The sequence below is a fragment of the Orcinus orca genome, chromosome 20, assembly GCF_937001465.1.
Source record: "Orcinus orca chromosome 20, mOrcOrc1.1, whole genome shotgun sequence".
Classification (NCBI taxonomy): Eukaryota; Metazoa; Chordata; class Mammalia; order Artiodactyla; family Delphinidae; genus Orcinus; species Orcinus orca.
Window position 1 is genome coordinate 58,461,813 of NC_064578.1, and position 19,430 is coordinate 58,481,242.

General features: G+C 43.4%; 1 protein-coding gene across 1 annotated transcript in view; it reads right to left on the reverse strand.

Annotated features, from left to right (window-relative positions):
• ZNF329 (zinc finger protein 329) overlaps positions 1 to 19,430 on the reverse strand; it is a 31,762-nt gene that overhangs the window by 11,722 nt on the left and 610 nt on the right. Inside the window, exon 2 of the mRNA XM_012538007.3 lies at positions 4,580 to 4,855. Coding sequence (XP_012393461.2) covers positions 4,580 to 4,855 — 276 coding nt within the window. The remainder of the gene's footprint in view (positions 1 to 4,579; positions 4,856 to 19,430) is intronic.

Here is a 19,430-nt window from a genome sequence, read left to right on the forward strand (position 1 = left end):
CTAATCAAAATTAAAACCTTCTGTGCTTCAAAGAATGTTACTAAGAAAGTAAAATGACAATCCACAGGATAGGATAAAATATTTGCAAATCATATATCTGATAAAGCACTGGTATCCAGAATAAATAAACAACCCTTACAGTTCAATAATTAAAAGACCAATAACCCATTTCATAAATGGGCAAAGGATCTGAATAGACAATTCTCCAAAGAAGATATACAAAAGGCCAATAAGCATAATGAAAAGAAGCTCAATATCATTAACCATCAGGGAACTGCAAATCAAAAACACATCGAGATACCATTTCACACCCCCTAGTGTGGCTACAATCAGTTCCACTCCTAGGTCATCCAAGAGAAATGAAGACATATTTCCACAAAAAAAACCCCACAAAACTTGTATGTGAATGTTCACAGAAGCATTATTCGTAATACTCCCAAAATGGAAGCAACTCAAATGGTTATCAACTGATGAATGGATAAACAAATTAATATATTCATACAAGGGAATATTATGCATCCATAAAAATGAACCAAGTACTGATACATTGTAACATGGATAAACCTTGAAAACATTTTTAAGTGAAAGAAACCAAAACAAAGGACTACATATTGTATGGCCATTTATATGAAACGCCTACAATAGGCAAATGCAGAGACAGAAAGTAGATTAGTAATTGCCTGGGGCTAAGAAGGATGGAGGAAATGGGAAGTGAGTGCTAACGGACAGGGGTTTTCTTTGGGGGCATGATGAAAATATTCTAAAACTGATCTGGGTGATGGCTGCACCACCTGGTGAATATACTAAGAAGCACTGAATGGTATACCTTAGAGGGTGAATTATATGGTATATGAATTATACCTCGATACAGCTATTTAAACAATTAAGCAGGTGTTGAATCTGTTGGAGTCGGAACTACTGGTCTAGACTCCACTTGGCATGTTTCTGGTATCTTGGGATTAAAGCTTGAGGAGAGGGCTTCCCTGGTGGCCCAGTGGTTAGGAACATGCCTGCTGACACAGGGGACACGGGTTCCAGCCCTGGCCTGGGAAGATCCCACATGCTGCAGAGCAACTAAGCCCGTGTGCCACAACTACTGAGCCTGTGCTCTAGAGCCCATGGGCCACAACTACTGAGCCCGTGTGCCACAACTACTGAAGCCCGTGGGCCACAACTATTGAGCCCGTGGGCCACAACTGCTGAGGCTGTGTGCCACACCAAGCCCACAAGCCACAACTACTTAGCCCACGTGCCACAACGACAGAGCCCATGAGCCACAACTACTGAGGCTATACTCTAGAGTCCACGGGCCACAACTACTGAGCCCATGTGCCACAACTACTGAGCCCACGAGCCACAACTACTGAGCCTGTGTGCCACAACTACTGAGCCTGTGCTCTAGAGCCCACAGGCCACAACTACTGAGCCTGCACTCTAGAGCCCGTGAGCCACAACTACTGAGCCCACAAGCCATGACTACTGAGCCCACGAGCCATAACTACTGGGCCCGCAAGCCACAACTACTGAGCCTGTGGGCCACAACTACTGAGCCTGTGGGCCACAGCTACTGAGCCTGTGCTCTAGAGCCTGCGAGCCGCAACTACTGAGCCCATAGCCACAACTACTGAGCCCACGAGCCACAACTACTGAGACTGCTCTCTAAAGCCTGCAAGCCACAACTACTGAGCCCGTGGGCCACAACTACTGAGCCCATGCTCTAGAGTCTGCGAGCTACAACTACTGAGCCCACAAGCCAACTACTGAGCCCGTGAGCCAACTACTGAGACTGCTCTCTAAAGCCTGCAAGCCACAACTACTGAGCCTGTGCACCACAACTACTGAGCCTGCGCTCTAGAGCCCACAAGCCACAACTACTGAGCCCGTGTGCCACAACCACTGAGCCCACGAGCCACAACTACTGAGCCCGCGCACCTAGAGCCCATACTCTGCAACAAGAGAAGCCACCACAATGAGAAGCCCGTGCACCAAAATGGAGAACAGCCCCCGCTCGCCACAACTAGAGAAAGCCTGCGTGCAGCAACGAAGACCCAATGCAGCCAAAAATAAAAATAAATAAATTGATAAATAAATAAAATAAAGCTTGTGGAGAATTCCATTCCCAGGCACTCACCTCTGAAGGGCTTTATACCCAGTCTCTATGACCCTGCAGAGGGATCCACTTAAGCCCAATGACTGGATGTTTGACATCAATGGTTGCCAGACCTCAGATGACTGACCCCATCTGCATGGTTCTTGCCATCTCTGTGGACCACACATGATAACGTTTACTTCTTCAAATGATACATTCTTTAACAAAAATAAATTGTTTGCCACTAACTTTAGCCCTGTCCAAATAAAGTTACCCACCTCATTACCAATTGTGATTAACAGCCTGACTTCTTTTTTTTTTTTGCGATACGCGGGCCTCTCACTGTTGTGGCCTCTCCCGTTGCGTAGCACAGGCTCCAGACGCGCAAGCTCAGCGGCCACGGCTTACGGGCTTAGCCGCTCCGCGGCATGTGGGATCTTCCCGGACCGGGGCACGAACCCATGTCCCCTGCATCGGCAGGCGGACTCTCAACCATTGTGCCACCAGGGAAGCCCCTGACTTCATTTTTGATGACTGACTGCTGACAGCTTTCAACCCCCCATCCTCACCACCACCTACTGCCCCTTCTCCTTCTGCAAACAAGGCAAACTAACAAGAAAGCCTGAGTGTTTTCTCCTTGGTGTTGGCAGGAAGTTCAAACCATGCAAGCCCCAACCAATGCAAGGCCACCCTCATCTCAACTCCATTAATCACTATAGAAGCCCAGCGAGCTTCCTTTTCCTGCTGTCTCACGATTTTTGTTTGTTTATTTGGTTTTTGGTCGCGCCACGTGGCATTCCGGATCTTAGTTCCCCGACCAGGGATTGAACCCACGCCCCCGGCAGTGGAAGGGAGAAGACTTAACCATTGGACCACCAGGGGAGTCCCACTCACACTTTTTTGGATCATCATGGGAAGTCTGCCCTGCTCTCCAAGACAGTCTCATTACGTGAGTGATAAACCTTTTGTCTTCTTGTGGGAGGGTGTGTAAGATATAAAAAGATGTGTGTTTGAGGCAGGGAGAAAAGAAGGGTAAAGCTAATGAGGCAAAGTATTAATAACTTGATAATCTGGATGGTTTTACAAGTGTTTATTGAACTATTCCTGCAACATTTCTGTAGGTGTAAAACTTCAAAATAAAAAGTCGAGTGCTAAGGGAGAGAAACAATCAATAGAAGGGAGAAAAGTTGCTTGCTGTGGGTGGAAAAAATAACAAAGTCTTAGTGTTCAAAACATATTTTTACAAGCCCAAGTCGCTAATAAGCAATTTTTTTTAAATTGGCAAAGGATAAGGGATCTTTCTGGGGTGATGGTAATTTTGATAAAGGTTTGGACTGCATTTGCCAAAACTCATCCAGTGATACAATGAATATCTGTGCATTTCAATGTAAGTCAGTTTTCCCTCAAAAATTTAAAAAGCAATATTGAACTCTAATTGATGTTAAGCGTAGTAAGGTGTTTGAGGGGGGAGTGGAGTGATATCTGCCATTTACTTTGACTGTATCCCAAAAAGATTAGTGGGTGGCTAAAAGGGTGGACAAAGGGAACAAATATAGGGCATACAGCAAGTATAGCAGAGAGTTAATGAGTCGGTATAAGGACGCACAAGTGTCTTAACTTTTCTATATGAGAAAAACTTTTATCGTAAACTACTGCGGGAAGAGGAGCTAAGGAAACGAACCCACTAAACCAAGGAAGAGGAAAGCGAAGTGGCCACTAACAGTTGGAAAAACGCAGCCCTCATTGAGAAGTGCAGCAAGATCTGATTTTGCAGCTATTAGGTGGGGAAAAAACAGGTGATTTGACACCTCCCGGTCTGCCGAGTGGTGGGAAACGGCACAGTCTGCGGGCGCAACGCGGCCACCTCGGCCCGAGACCCACCGACGCCCACACGGGCCCTCCCACCACCCGGCAGCAGAAGGGCGGCAGACCCGGGGCTCGCACCAGCGGCCGGGCCAGAACACCCGGCAGGCAGGGGCAAAAAGGCCCCTATGGAAGGACGAGCGCGGAACCGCCGGGAAACGCGGAGGAAATCGCTAGGGCGTCCTCACCCTAAGAGGGAGCTTCCACACCCGCCGAGGTACGTCCACACCCGCAGCGGGGCGTCCACACTCGCCGGGGGGTGTCCTTAACTGCAGGGGACGTCCACACCGCAGAAGGGGGGCGTCCACACCTGCCGGAGGGGGCGTCCTCAAATGCATGGGACGTCCACACTGCAAAAGGGGGGCGTCCACACCCGTCGGGGGACATCCACACCGCAGAAGGGGGGCGTCTACATTGGCCGGGGGCGTCCTCACTCGCTAGGGTCGCCGCGGCTCGGGCGGACCCCCGGCCCTGCGAGTCGGACGCGCCCACTGACCCCGGGAAACCCGCCGGCAGACGCTCCGCTCCTGCGTCACCAAGACCCAGCGGACACCGCCCCCCGCGACACACACACCGCCCTCGGGGGAAATCGGGGAACCGAAAGGGCGAGGGGCGCAGCGGACTCACCGGAGACTGGCCGGCGGCACCTGCGGCAGCGGCGGGAGCTGCCGCGGCCATGTTCGGTACAAATGCGCGTGCGCGCGCCAGGACCCGGATGTGCGCGTCCCAGGAGACTCCGCGGCCACCGCTGGACCCTTGCGGTGTAGAGACCCGAGTGCCTGCCTTTCGCTTCTGCTCGGCACCGCGCCGGATCTAGTCCCCTCGCCCTGGGCGGGGGTCGGCCGCAAGGTTCCGGGCTGTCACCGCCCGCCCTGCGCCCAGTCTTCGCCTCCAGCCCAGCGACTTAAGAGCGGTTCTGTCAGGAAGAGCTGTCCCTTCGCCTCATTTACTTATTCAGTTATTTATTGATATCAATGTGGATTCGCTGACATTTATTTTCGCTTTATCCCAGGACATCATTATTGTGCAGCCTTATTTTTATGTACTGCATAGTTTGCTGAAATAATTCTATATCATCACATTTTTAAGAAAAATATGTTAAAATTCAGATAAGGGCAACTCTATCCATTGACAGTATAGTTATTTCCTTAGAAATCTAAACAGAAGCTACACATTTTTGGAATTAATGGGAGTTAGGTAAGGATTTTAGATGGACGATTAGGAATGCAAATCAATGTATGTGTTGTGGAAAAATCAGTATATAAAAATTAGCAGCAAGCAGTTAGAAAATGTGCTTTTGAAAGAAATAAATGTTCTCAGTTTTATGTATGTGTATAAAATAAAACAATTTCAAAAAGAAATAATTAGTATATGTACAAAAAATAATAAATACCCACACTTCCACTATCCAGCATGAATGTGGGGGGGGCAACCCCCAGAGTAGCCCAGGCAGGATGTGTGTGAGGCCTAGGGTACCAGGCACAGTTCCTACACAGCCTATGTCAAGGTGAAGGAGACAATTCTCAAAGAATCCCACCCAATATATACACTTTTTTGTTTTCGTATTGGTGATTTAGGGTTTTTTTTAGTTGAAGTATAGTTGATTTACAATATTGTGTTAGTTTCAGATGTACAACAAAGTAATTCAGGTTTTTTTTTCAGATTCTTTTTCCACTATAGGTTATTATAAGATATTGAGGATAGTTCCCTGTGCTTACAGTAATCCTTGTTGCTTATCTATTTTATGTATCGTAGTTTGTATCTGTTAATCCCATACTCCTAATTTATCCCTACCTCTCTCTCTTTCCCCTTTGGTAACCATAAGTTTCTTTTCTCTGTGAGTCTGTTTCTGTTTCTGTTTTGTATATAGATTCATTTGTATTATTTTTTAGATTCTACATGTAAGTGATATAATATTTGTCTTTCTGTGTATGACTTATGTCACTCAGTATGATATTCTCTAGGTCCACCCAAGTTGCTACAAATGGCAATATTTCATTATTTTTTATGGCTGAGTAATATTCCATTACATATGTATACACATATATGTATATGCAATGTGTATATATAATATACATACATACCACATGTATATATGTAATATATACATACAATATCTTATTTTTAATATTTATTTTATTATTTATTTGGTTGCACTGGGTCTTTAGTTGCGGCAGGTGGGCTCCTTAATTGTGGCACGCAAACTCTTAGTTACGGCATACACGTGGGATCTAATTCCCTGACCAGGGATTGAACCTGGGCCCCCTGCATTGGGAGCGCGGAGCCTTAACCACTGCCCCACCAGGAAAGTCCCCATACCTTCTTAAACCAATCATCTGCTGATAGGCAGTTGGGTTATTAGGGTTTTCCTCTTAGTCCCCACCCAGGGACACAGGTCCCAACGTGGTCGCCTTTCTTCCCTTCCTGCCCAATTACTTGTGGATCTCTCTTACAGCCTTGGATGTACAGGAGTCCTTCTGCCAACTTCCAGTTCGTTTTCAGTGAGAATTGTTCCACATGTAGATGTATTTTTCATGTGTTCATGGAGGGAGGTGCGATCCATGTCCCTCTTACTCCACCATCTTGATCTATCACCAATAATCTCCCTTTTGATTAGGTTAAGGTCAACTGATTTAAAACCTAAATTACATCTTCAAAATCCCTTCCTCTTTGCTGTACAACCGAAATGAATCAGGGTGTAATACCAGGAGGTGGAAATCATGGGCGCCATCTTAGAATTTTGCCTACCACAATGTCCACTCTAGAAGTTGAAATGCATTGATTTAACTTGCAGGCCCTTGACAACCAGCAAGTCTGCACACTCCCCGTATGTCTGTTAATTAGCTACCCAATCTTTTTCGGGACTGGTCACTTTACATTGTTTATCCATGTATATGCTGGAGTCTATCTCACAACTGTGTATGAACCTTTACGTAGCAGCTCCCCTGACTACTTTTCCTCTGATGTTCTTGTCTGGCTTCTCCAGGTGTCATAGTCAGGGTCAGCATACACTGAGATGGAGTCAGAAGTACAAAAGTTTATTGGGGAGTAACACTAGTAAAAGAATGAAAAAGTGAAAAGGGGAGAAAGCAGGATTGGCCAGGAGGCACTGTCAGACCACCATGCTGCCCAGCAATAAGCTCAGGGCAGACTGCCGGTGAGAGGAGTCTTATGTGGGGTGCAAACATCCAGGCCTGTGGGCCATGGACTTGAGTGCTTGGTGGCCAGAGGCTGCTGGGAAAAGAGTGTGACCTGGGCTCCTAAGGAGCTCACAGCTGACAGCAGGTCCCTCTTTGAAGGCAAGTCAACGTAGCAGCCAAGCAATAGTCTATCCTTGGTGCCTTGTCCTCTGTTGGTGCAAATAGTGCCCTTAAAGAAAAAGATCCTTCACTCAGGTTACAAAGCCTTGCCTGGTCGAGTCCTGCCCCCCAGCTCCATCAGGTTCTAGCCCCTTGGTTTCTGTGGCCTCTGATCCTCTTTCAATTCCTAGACTTCTCCATCAGGAACAGAAGCCAGAGTGCTCAAGATTCCTTAAGGGTCTACCAAAATGGTATCATTCCTTTTAAAATTAGAGGAGAAAAATGAATGTAATCCAGTCTGGCTTATGTTCATCTTTATACCAATGTAGTAATAAAATGTATTTTTTTCTATTTTTTGATGGAGGAAGGAGCCCACGAAGGCCAAAGTGCCTCAGGCTTGAGAAAGAAGGTCGGGATCTCCCCCTGCCTTGCCCCTCCTCACACCAGGTTCTCCGTTATCAGACTCCTCTGAAGAGCACTCTCCTCTGTACTCCCTCTTCCGGTCAGTGCCTCATTTTTTCAGATTTTCTATTGCTGATGATCCCCAAGTACATCATACCAGCCCAGGCCCCTCCCTGTACTCCAGACTAAAACATTCTCCTGCCTCCTTGACTCTCCACTGGAAGGCCTGATGAGCATCTTACATGCCCCAAAGCGAATGCCAGTGCTGTCCTCAATTCCAGCTCCTCTCACAGCGTTGCCTGTCTTGGTCACCAGCATTTCCATTCTTTCCCTGATAAAGGCCAAATCTTTTTTTTTGGTAATAAACTTATTTATTTATCTATCTATTTATTTATTTATTTATTTTTGGCTCTGTTGGGTCTTCGTTGCTGCGCACGGGCTTTTTCTAGTTGTGGTGAGCAGGGGCTACTCTTCGTAGTGGTGCACGGGCTTTTCATTGTGGCGGCTTCTCTTGTTATGGAGCATGGGCTCTATGTGCACAGGCTTCAGTGATTGTGGCACGTGGGCTCTAGAGCGCAGGCTCAGTAGTTGTGGCACGTGGGCTCTAGAGCGCAGGCTCAGTAGTTGTGGCACGTGGGCTCTAGAGCACAGGCTCAGTAGTTGTGGCATGTGGGCTCTAGAGCACAGGCTCAGTAGTTGTGGCTCGCGGGCTCCAGAGCGCAGGCTCAGTAGTTGTGGCACATGGGATTAGTTGCTCCACGGCATGTGGGATTTTCCCGGACCAGGGCTCGAACCTGTGTCGCCTGCATTGGCAGGCGGATTCTTAACTGCTGAGCCACCAGGGAAGTCCCAGGCCAAATCTTCTTTGGTGTCTGGACTCTGCTAATTCATATCCTACCTGTGACTGGACAGCAGGTCCTGCCAGCATCATGCTCAAACCTACCCAGAATGCAGCCAACTCTCACTGCCTGCCTGACGGCCAGCATCTCTTACGGTGATCATGTCGCCAGCCCCCCTGGTTCTATCCTTCTCCCCAGCTAAATTTCCCCATAGCAGCCAGAGACTTTCCATGGCACCTCCCTCCTTTGCTCAAAATTTTTGAGGGCTCCCAGCTCCCTCAGTGGGGAAAGTCCACACCACAGCCTGCAAGGCAGCCAGGTCAGCCCTGAGCTCACACCTTTCTTTCTCTCTGCCTTACTCAGCTCCAGCCACACTCATCCTCTCCCTGGTGCTCCCATGCATGATATGCTCCCACGTCAGGGCCTTTGCACATGCTGTTCCCCCGTTGCCTGGAATACGCTTCCATCAGATATCTGCCCAGCTCATTCCTTATCCTCTTTAAGTCTTTATTCATACCTGGCACATACTGGGTACTTAATGAATATTCATTGACTGAAAACCAGTCAGTTGAATTGTTGGTCCCATTGTTTCACTGCCCTCCTTGAAGAAGGATTACATGTCCTCACATGCTGCTAGTGACTTGCAAAGCCTCCCTGTGCAAGTGGGAAGGAGGCATATATATGTGATATATATGTATATGTATATATACACACACACACACACATATATGTCTATATTTGTATAATTATTTATATTTTTTCCAGGCTTGGAAACTGGATTCAAAAACAAAGAGTTAGCCAGAAATCAGGGCATTTCTCTTAGAATCATATGCTGTCCTGAAAATAGAAAGATTCACAAAGGCTGAACTACATCCCTCCACATTTGGCAGAGACCAGGAATGTGAGGCTCACTTAAGGAAGCAGCAGGAGAACCAGAAGAGAGGGGTGGAACACATGGCCCTTGAGGAAACACTGATTCAGGACAGAGGCGGCAAGAATAATACATTTGGGGGAAAAGTTAATTAGAACTCAGTCCTTCCTTCTTCCACTATACAATGACATCAGAGAAGTCATACTCAAGAGAGATCATACCAATGTGTTGAGTGTACAGAAGTCTTAACAGAGCTCAACCCTTATAACCATGAGCAAATTCATTCAGGAGACAAATCTTACAAATGTGTTGAGTGTGGGAGAGTCTTTTCTGAGAAATATTGTCTTTCAGTACATTTTAGGACTCATATAGGAGAAAAATTCTATAAATGTATAGGCACAAATTATCCCTTACTCAGTATGAGAGAATTTATACTTATGAGACACTTCATATTTGCAGTGAATTCAGGAGCTTATTTTCAAGGTGTGATTGCTTTATGTTACACCCAAGGATCTATAAAGGAAAGAAACACTACAATGTAATCATTCAGGGAAAAGTTTCATGCTTTTCTCAGTTACTCAACATCACAGCACACACACTGGAGAGAAACCTATGGATATATTCACTGTGGGAAAAGCTTTAAACATAGCTCAGCACTTATGATGCTACATCAGAGAACTCATACTGGGAAAACCCTATACATGTAAATGGTGTGGAAGAGCCTTCAGGAGGTGTTCTCACTTTATCCAACACAAGAGGACTCATACTGGAGAACATTTTGAAGAGAGGCAATATTGGCAGGCTTTCAACTATGGCTTTCACATTATTTGACACCAGGAAATTCATATAGATTAGAGAAACTCATTGAACATAATATGGAAAAGCTATTGGTTGGAATTCCATGTGATTTGATATCAGAAATAAACCACAAAGGAGGCAGAATCCACAAGTTATTTTTGACCCATAAACAGGTACCTGAATGTAATAAGACTCTGCACTTGTAACTCCCTGCAGTCACAGATAACGAGGTATGAGCACTTATGCTCTGCATGTGCCCTTGATTTCCCATAGAAAGTCATTTAATGGGACTCGGGGTCTAGGCCTGATGGACAATGTCTCATAGAAATGACTGCCATAGATAATAAAATGTAAATGTTTCAATGACAACAGCATATTTTTTACATCATATAAAAATCAGAGAACCACCAAATTTGAAGTGTCATGCAGAGATCATTTATCTTATAGTATCATAGGGATCAACATATGTACAGTTTTATAGTAGTCATAGAAGAGAGCTGAAAAATATGCCAACAATTTCTTTCTTGCATAGTCCTGTCACATCAAACAAATTACAGACTTTTATAAAAACTCACAAATGTTTCACAAGTGGCATTCCACTACTAACTTTGAGAGAGGTATCATAAAGAGTTGCCTGCATCTTCAAGTTTCTAGGGGCATAGTCAGTGTTCAGGCAGGACTAAAAAGACATACCACACACAAAACTACAAGAACTCATCAATGAATTCTGTAAAGTTTCAGGATACAAAATTAATATACAGAAATCTGTTGCATTTCTATACACTAACAATGAACTATCAGAAAGATAAATTAAGAAAATAATCCCATTTACAACTGAATCAAAAAGAATAAAATAACTAGGAATAAATCTAACTAAGGAGGTAAAAGACCACACTGGGAAAACTATAAGACATTGATGAAAGAAACTGAAGATGACACAAACAGATGGAAAGATATACTGTGCTCATGAATTGGAAGAATTTATATTGTTAAAATGACCATATTACTCAAGGTAATCTACAGATTCAATGTGATCCCTATCAAAATACCAATGGCATTTTTCACAGAACTAGAACAAATAATTCTAAAATATGTATGGAAACACAGAAGACCCCATATAGCCAAAACAATCTTGAGAAAGAATAAATCTGGAGGTAGCATGCGCCCTAATTTAAAACTATACTGCAAAGCTACAATAACCAAAACAGTATGGTACAGGCACAAAACCAGACATATAGATCAATGGAATAGAATAGAAAGACCAGAAATGAACCCAAACTTATATGGGCAATTATTCTACAACAAGGGAGGCAAGTATATACAATGGGGAAAAAGATGGCCTCTTCAATGAATCGTGTTGGGAAAACTGGACAGCTACATACAAAAGAATCAAACTGGACTACTTTCTCACACCATGCACAAAAATATATTCATAATGGATTAAAGACTTAAACGTAAGACCTGAAACCATAAAACTTATAGAAAAAACCATAAGCAGTACACATTTTGACAATGGTCTTAGTAATTTTTTTTTTTTTTTTGCTATGTCTCCTCAGGCAAGGGAAACAAAAACAAAAATAAACAAATGGGACTATGTCAAACTAAAAAGCTTTTGCACAGCAAAGGAAACTATCAACAAAATGAAAACGTTGGCAACTGAATGGGAGAAGATATTTATAAGTGATATATAGGATAAGGGATTAATATTCAAAATATTAAAAGATCTCATAGAGCTCAACATCAAAAAAAAACAAACCGAATTTTAAAAGGGCACAGGATCTGAATAGACATTTTTTCAAAGGAGACATACAGATGGTCAACAGGCACTTGAAAAGATGCTCAACATCACATTCAAAACTACAATGAGATATCACCCCATACCTGTCAGAATGACTATTATCAAAAAGACAACAAATAACAAGTGTTGGCAAGGATGTGGAGAAAAGGGAACCCTTATCCACTGTTGATGGGAATGTAAATTGATGCAGGCACTGTGGAAAACAGTATGGAGGTGCCTCAAAAAATTAAATCAGGGAATTCCCTGGCAGTCCAGTGGTTAAGACTTTGCACTTTCACTGCTATGACCCAGGTTCAATCCCTGGTCAGAGAACTAATATCCCACAAGCCACGCAGCACTACCCAAAAAAAAGAAAAAAATTAAATCGAACTACCATATTATCTAGAAATTCTACTCCTACGTATTTATACAAAGAAAATAAAAACACTAATTTGAAAAGATATACGCACCCCTATGTTCACTGCAGCATTATTTACAATAGACAAGATATGGAAGGAAAACTAGTGCCCATCAGTAGATCAGTGGATAAAGAAGATGTGGTATATATACGCAATGAAATATTACTCAGCCATGAAAGAATGAAATCTTGCCATTTGCAACAACATGGATGGACCTAGAGTTATTATGCTAAGTGAAATAAGTCAGACAGAGAAAGACAAATACAGCATGATTTCACTTATATTTGGAATCTAAAAAACAACAACAACAAAAAAGAACAAACATAACAAAACAGAAAGAGTCACAGATTCAGAGAATAGGTGATTGCCAAAGGGGAGAAGGGTGGGAGGAGGAGAGAAATAGGTGAGAGGGATTAAGAGGCATAAACTTCCAGTGGCCAAATAAATGAGTCATAGGTATAAAATGTACAGTGTGGAGAATATAGTCAATAATTATGTAATATCTTTGTACGGTGACAGATGGTAACTAGACTTACCATGGTGATCGTTTCCAAACATATAGATAAATCAAATCACTATATTGTGTATCAGGAACTAAAATAGTTTTGTATCGTAGGTCAATTATACTTCAAAACAAACAACCAAATAAACTTATAAAAAAAAGATCAGATTTGTGGTTACCAGAGGGGGGGGGAGGGGAGGGGGGAGGGGGAATCGGATGAAGGCAGGTTGATGGTACAACATGATAAATATACTTATTGCTGCTGTATGCTATATAAGAAAGATGTTAAGAGAATAAATCCTGAGTTCTCATCACAAGTAAAAAACTTTTTTTCTGTTTATTTAATTTTGTATCAATGTGAGACAATCGAAGTTCACTAAACTTATTGTGATAATCATTTCACGATGCATGTAAGTTAAATCATTATGTAGTATGCCTTAAACTTATACAGTGCTGGATGTCAATTATACCTCAATAAAACTGGAAGGAAAAAAAATAAAATGTTTATTTTAAAAAAGACATACCACAGCCTGGTGAAGTGTCCGTACTCCAAGGGTGATACTGGGACTGGGAGCAACCTCACCCATAGCTGCTCAAAAGGGTATATGGTTCTGGGGAAGGGATGAGGGGAAATGTCCCACACATGAACTCTGAAGACCTTCCTCTCCCTCTCCCTTTATGAGAATCCTTTGAAAATCTGGTTTTCCTCCTAAACCCAAGGGAGAGCTCCTGCTCTTCCCTTATACTCCATGGAATACCACCTTTCCTTTCCAGCACTACCATCAAATCCTCCACCAAGATACCCATCTCCTTGCTGCTCCCTGGATGTTGAGACTTTGTTCAGTTCCAGATCCCTGATGGAAGCAAGTCCAGAAACTTCCAGCACCAGCTGCTCTCAGATGGGGCATATGTCCTTAGAACTCAACTTGAAGAGAGGCTTCTGGGGCAGATGAGCTTCACCCAAGCTGGCTTTTGTGCCAGCCACCGTGGAGGGGTCACCTACAGATGCCAAAATGTGAGCCACTCTTTTCCAGCTCTTGTCACAGCCAGGACATGGACACTTGTGTCAACCTGAGCCAACGGGGCCTGAGGAAGTCTACAAGAAAGAGTGCTTCTGAAGAGAATGCATTCCTTTGTTGAGGTAGGCAGAGTAATGGCTCCCCAAAGCTGCCCACATCCTAATGCCTGGAACCAGTGACTATGTTATCTTACAGGGCAAAAGGGGCTTCGCAGATGCAATTAAGTTAAGGATCTTGAGGTGAGATTATCCTGGGCCCAATGTAATCATGAATGTCCTTGTTTTAAGAAGAGGCAGGAGAAGTCAGAGTCAGAGAAGGCAATGTGATGAGGAAGCAGACGTCAGAGCCAGAGAGAGACTTATAGATGCTACACTGCTGGCTCTGGTGATGGAGAGAGAGGCCGTGATCCAAGGAGTGCAGGACGTCTCTAGAAGCTGGAAAAGGCGAGGAAAGTGATTCTCCCCTAGAGCCTCTAGAAGGAAGGCAGCCCTGACAATATGTTGATTTTCGCCCAGAAAGACCCGTGTTGGACTTCTGACCTTCAGAGCTGAGATGATAAATTCGTGCTGTTTTAAGCCACAAAGTTTGTGGTAATTTGTTACAGTGCCAAAGGAAACAAACACACTCCCTGATGGCTATATCTTCAGCCAAATGTTGTATGGCTTCGTGTGATGTGTGAAACTGTGACAACCTCCTTGAGGCCATGAGGACACGAGCCTTGGGATTAAGCAAGACAATACACTGAGGAGAGCTGAGCAGAAGACGCAGAGTACCTGAAACCATCCCTGGAAGCCCTTGCTCTGGATTTCACGCAAAGAGATAGTGAATGGTGGTACATTCTGTTACTCGTGGCCCCAAAAAATCTCACATGATAACCCTTTCTTGCTCCCAACAAGCTTCTGCTCTCAAGTCTCTTGTTTAATCATGCTGAGGCACAAGTCAGGGACCCTAGGAGCAGCCATCACAGGTAATAAGTTTCTGCAGGCTCAGGCTGACACTTGCTTACCTGACTTAGAGTCACTCCTCAGGAGGTGGACACCCCACAAAGAGCAGAGAACCACTGTGGTCAGCATGAAGGGCCAGCTGCAGTCTGAGAGGCACTGCCAAGGGGCTACAGAGGAGGCAAAGAAACATTCCAGAGTTCCAAGGATATGATGTGAAAACACACAGGAACAAGGGTATATGGTGGATTCATCAAATTACACATGCAGACATGGGTACACTCTCCCCCTCAGTCTTCATAGTGGGTGACATGGGTCCTCTCTGGGTAGGGGAAAAAAAAAGGTGCTTGAAGAAAACCATACCTCCATTAAAAAAAAAAAATGTGCCAACTTGCTGAACAAGATGAATCCTCTGCCACCACACACACACACAAAATTCTATGATTATTACTGCATGCTGTTGATTGCTTTGAAGTCTAAATTTATTGGAAAGGAAAAGATTTTTTTGAACTAGTACTTTCTGAGGGCATTTCTCCTTAAGATGAGTTTGAATCCAACTTGATTGTTCTTGTGAAGATGGCAGTCAGTTCCTTTCCTCACATTTTAAAGAGGAAGTACAGAGCAAAGTCAAGGGCAAGGCTCCCAAAGAGCCCACTGTAATCCCGTAATCCCATTTGCTGTTGTATTGAGCCCAATGATGATTTGGGATTTATAGTTGGCCTTCCCAACCTGGAACATAAGACTCATCTTCATTTATGCAATTTTACTTGTAATTCTTTCCAGAAACTTATCTTCCTGTAGGTTCCTTGCATTTCCCAACAAATTAATCCCAGACAGTTACGTCTTTATGCTTCTACTCTGAATCTCCTTTTCAATATACTTGTTAAGGTTATACAGATTTTGTGTGTACCTGTGTGTTGATTCATGTATCTTTATTTCTTTCTTTTTTTTTTTTCTTTTTTTGCGGTACGCGAGCCTCTCACTGTTGTGGCCTCTTCCGTTGCGGAGCACAGGCTCCAGACGCGCAGGCTCAGCGGCCATGGCTCACGGGTGCAGCCACTCCGCGGCATGTGGGTCCTTCCCGGACCGGGGCACGAACCCGTGTCCCCTGCATCGTCAGGCGGACTCTCAACCACTGTGCCACCAGGGAAGCCCTCCAATTGGATTTTTAAAGTATTCTAATGTTATCTATTTTTAAAAATATTTATTTATTTAGGCTGCACTGGGTCTTAGTTGTGGCATGTGGGAGCTTTGTTGTGGCATGTGGGCTCTTAGTTGCAGCATGCATGCGGGATCTAGTTCACTGACCAGGGATCGAACCTGGGCCCACCCGCACTGGGAGCAGGGTGTCTTACCACTGGACCACCAGGGAAGTTCATAATGTTATCTATTAATAGAAGCATTTTTATATTTTCTTTTCTAATAGTTACAGCTCTTACGTCTGTTTCCTATCTTTTTTGTGGTAACAAGGACATACAGAAATCTTAAACTTCAGATTGCTGAAAGCAGATATCCTTCTGTTCTGGATGTGTATATCAATCCATGGTTATTGAACAGAGGAGTGAATAAACAAGAGAATGAAGAAAGATGGGGGTCAATTTTCATCAGAGAGGAAAAGGTCAATTTCCTAAGGCAGAGAGAAATATTGAAATGGGTTGTATTCAGGACCAGCAGTAAGCAGGTTGCTGGCTTATCCCTTGTCTACATCCTAGTGGCCAAAGGATGAGACACTCCTACACTTGATGATACCAAGAGGGAAAGTAGGAGCCTGGTCCTGGATGACACTGGTGGCTTAACGAGTACCAAGAAGCTCCTACTTGTAGACATTCATTTCAGTGAGGAAATGGTGTTTATTTATGGTAGTTGGATTTTCAGTTATTTACAGCTAAACACACCCTATAGGATACAGGGTACAAAGCTTTGAACTGGATTATTCCAAAGTCAACTTACTGGTTTGTCCAGTATTCTGTGGACTTCTTACACTCCTTTTTGAAAGAGATCACTTTCTGGAAGCTGTATGTGGTCTGTCTCTGCTCAGAGCTCAGGTTCTTCACCTTTCCCCCATGTGCTACATCCTGTCTGGATTATCATGATTTTGAACTTATTCTTGATGTGTGGGAGAACAGGCGACGAACAAATGTGTAGCAGTAATAAATAGACCCCAAAGCCTATTTTCAGGAAATAGTTATGATACTAATAATTTACAGGTAAAATGCTGATTAATTTATTCCTCCTTCTCTAACCTGAAGTTCTTAAGCTCTGAGGAGTTGAGAAGTGTCCGAGAGGCTCATGTTTCAAAGACAAAAATATACATCTTTCTTCATTTTCTTGTTTTTTTAATGACTTTTAAAGTGTTCCCCTTCACATGGAACACTTTGAGATGCTATGTGTGATGAAATAATAACGGTGAATGGAGATCAAATTGTAGGTCCATGATTCAGTCGATTGAATGCCACCAGCTACCATAGTGATTTGGTCAATATATAGTTTTCTATCTCTTATTCTTAGTCATAAATTGTTTAAATTAAACCAATAGTGGACTACTGATTTTAAAAAGCATATGAAAGAATGTTAATATATTTCAACAATTCAGTATCTCAATAAACATGTTTGTCAGACTATACTAAGAGAGGAAAAGGGCAAATTAAACTTTGCAATTGAATGAAACGATTATTACTGCTAATCCAGCAATTTTCATAAATGATCCACAATGCCTTTTCTGCAATTCTAAATTCTAAAATGTTTTCTAATGAAAAGCTTCTTCCCCCTATTATGTCTCTGCAAAATTTACCTGAACTAACACGGCTATTTACACTTTGTTTCGCTCTAACTTAGTGGGACTCCTCATATATTTTCATACAGATATACCCAGACGCTGCCCCAGACCTGTTGGGATGTTACATATTGCGCAGTGTATGCACCTTACTATACTGCTAAAATCCATATGCTTATGAATTCTAAAATACTTCTGGCCCTGAAGGCTTAGAACAAAGGATTAGGGTCCTGTATGCAAACAGGATGCATAACATTTTTGACATTTTACATGCATAATAGTTAACATTTGTTCAGAAATGTTTTTTTAATGTAATCAAATTACAGTAAATTAAATAGTATGATTAATTTGCTAAATGAAAAAAGAACATGCAATTTATTATTAAAAGTTGTATTCAAGTGGGTTTCATGAATCAATCTCAAATACTATACTTATTTAAAAACACTTTTTAACCTAAAATCATGTTTTTATTCTATACCATACAAACAGAAAAAACTGAACTTCCAAGAATGCTTTCTTTCTTAAGATGTTAAGGCCTCCATCAAACTTGAAGGTGAATCACTGGAAGCATCTCTAGTCACATCCAAAACAAAACAATAATATGGCTAATTAATTGCTCAGTCATACTACCTAGGGCTATAGAACATCAATTTTTTTAAAGTCAAAGTATGGAAAAGAGGCCTAAATTATTTAATGAATGGGATGTTGTTTTATCAACAGCCAAGTAAAATCCAGGGAAGTGCTGTTAGAAGTAAAGACATCTGCATAGTCTCTAAATACTAATATGCAAAAGTCAACAGATATACTGTCTTACTTGCAACAAATAAGATGAACAATGTGCAGCCTGCACGTGGATATTCTCCACAGTGGCCATAGAAATTAACAACTCCTGGAACAAGTTTAGCATGCAGTGGACAGGATGATCCAAACAGAGGCACAGGGCTGCTGAAACCTGCTAGGAAACCCCAAGGAAGGGGAGAAAGAGTACACTGAGTCCTGGGTCAGAGTAGGATAAGAGAGAACCAAGCACCAAGGAGGAGAGAGGACATCAGAGCCTGGGCCCTGGAAACTAAGGAAGATGAAAGGACACCAAATACTGGACTCTGAGGAAGACATGAAAATAATTTGTCCTGGGCTCCCAAGAAAGATGAGAGTGGGCTGGGTTCAAGGAAGAAGAGCACACACCGGGTCCTGGGCAGCGAAAGACTTCTCCCATTTCCTGGATATGGGCATCTCGCTCATAGAAGAGGACACGGGGTAGAGAATCCTGTCCAGCCCACTCCAACTCCCTGATTCTTTGCTTAACCAAACATCAGACAGGCTACCCTTAACTTTCTCCCCAGTAAGCCCCATACGTGTACTTCCTCGTAGAATCCCATTTTAGCAAGAATCCTAAGTCAGTTTATCCCGAATTCCTTACTCTTGATATCTGATCAAACTCCTCATCCCCACTCTCTATCCCAGGTGATATCCCATCACCTGGGCCTGCCTTCAGTAAAAAAGCCTATTATCTTGGTTCAGCCAGAATCCCCCCAGACTTGATGTCTCCTTTTCTTCATTTTCTATCCACCACTATCCCACTCCCCCAATCCTAGGCCATAAATCCCCACTTATTCTGGTTGTATTCAGAACTGATCTCAGTTCTACACTGGAGTCTCCCTTCCCCGGTTGCAATAGTTTATTGAATAAAATCTACTTTCACCGCTTTAACTTCCGTCTAGCTCTGGTTTACCGTAGACAACAGCCACGCCCCCATCCCTGTGTCTTGGGTCCACTTAACCCTGCCCTTCGCACAACTTGAGTAGACAGTCCTGACCCCCACTCCCCTCCCTGGGCCT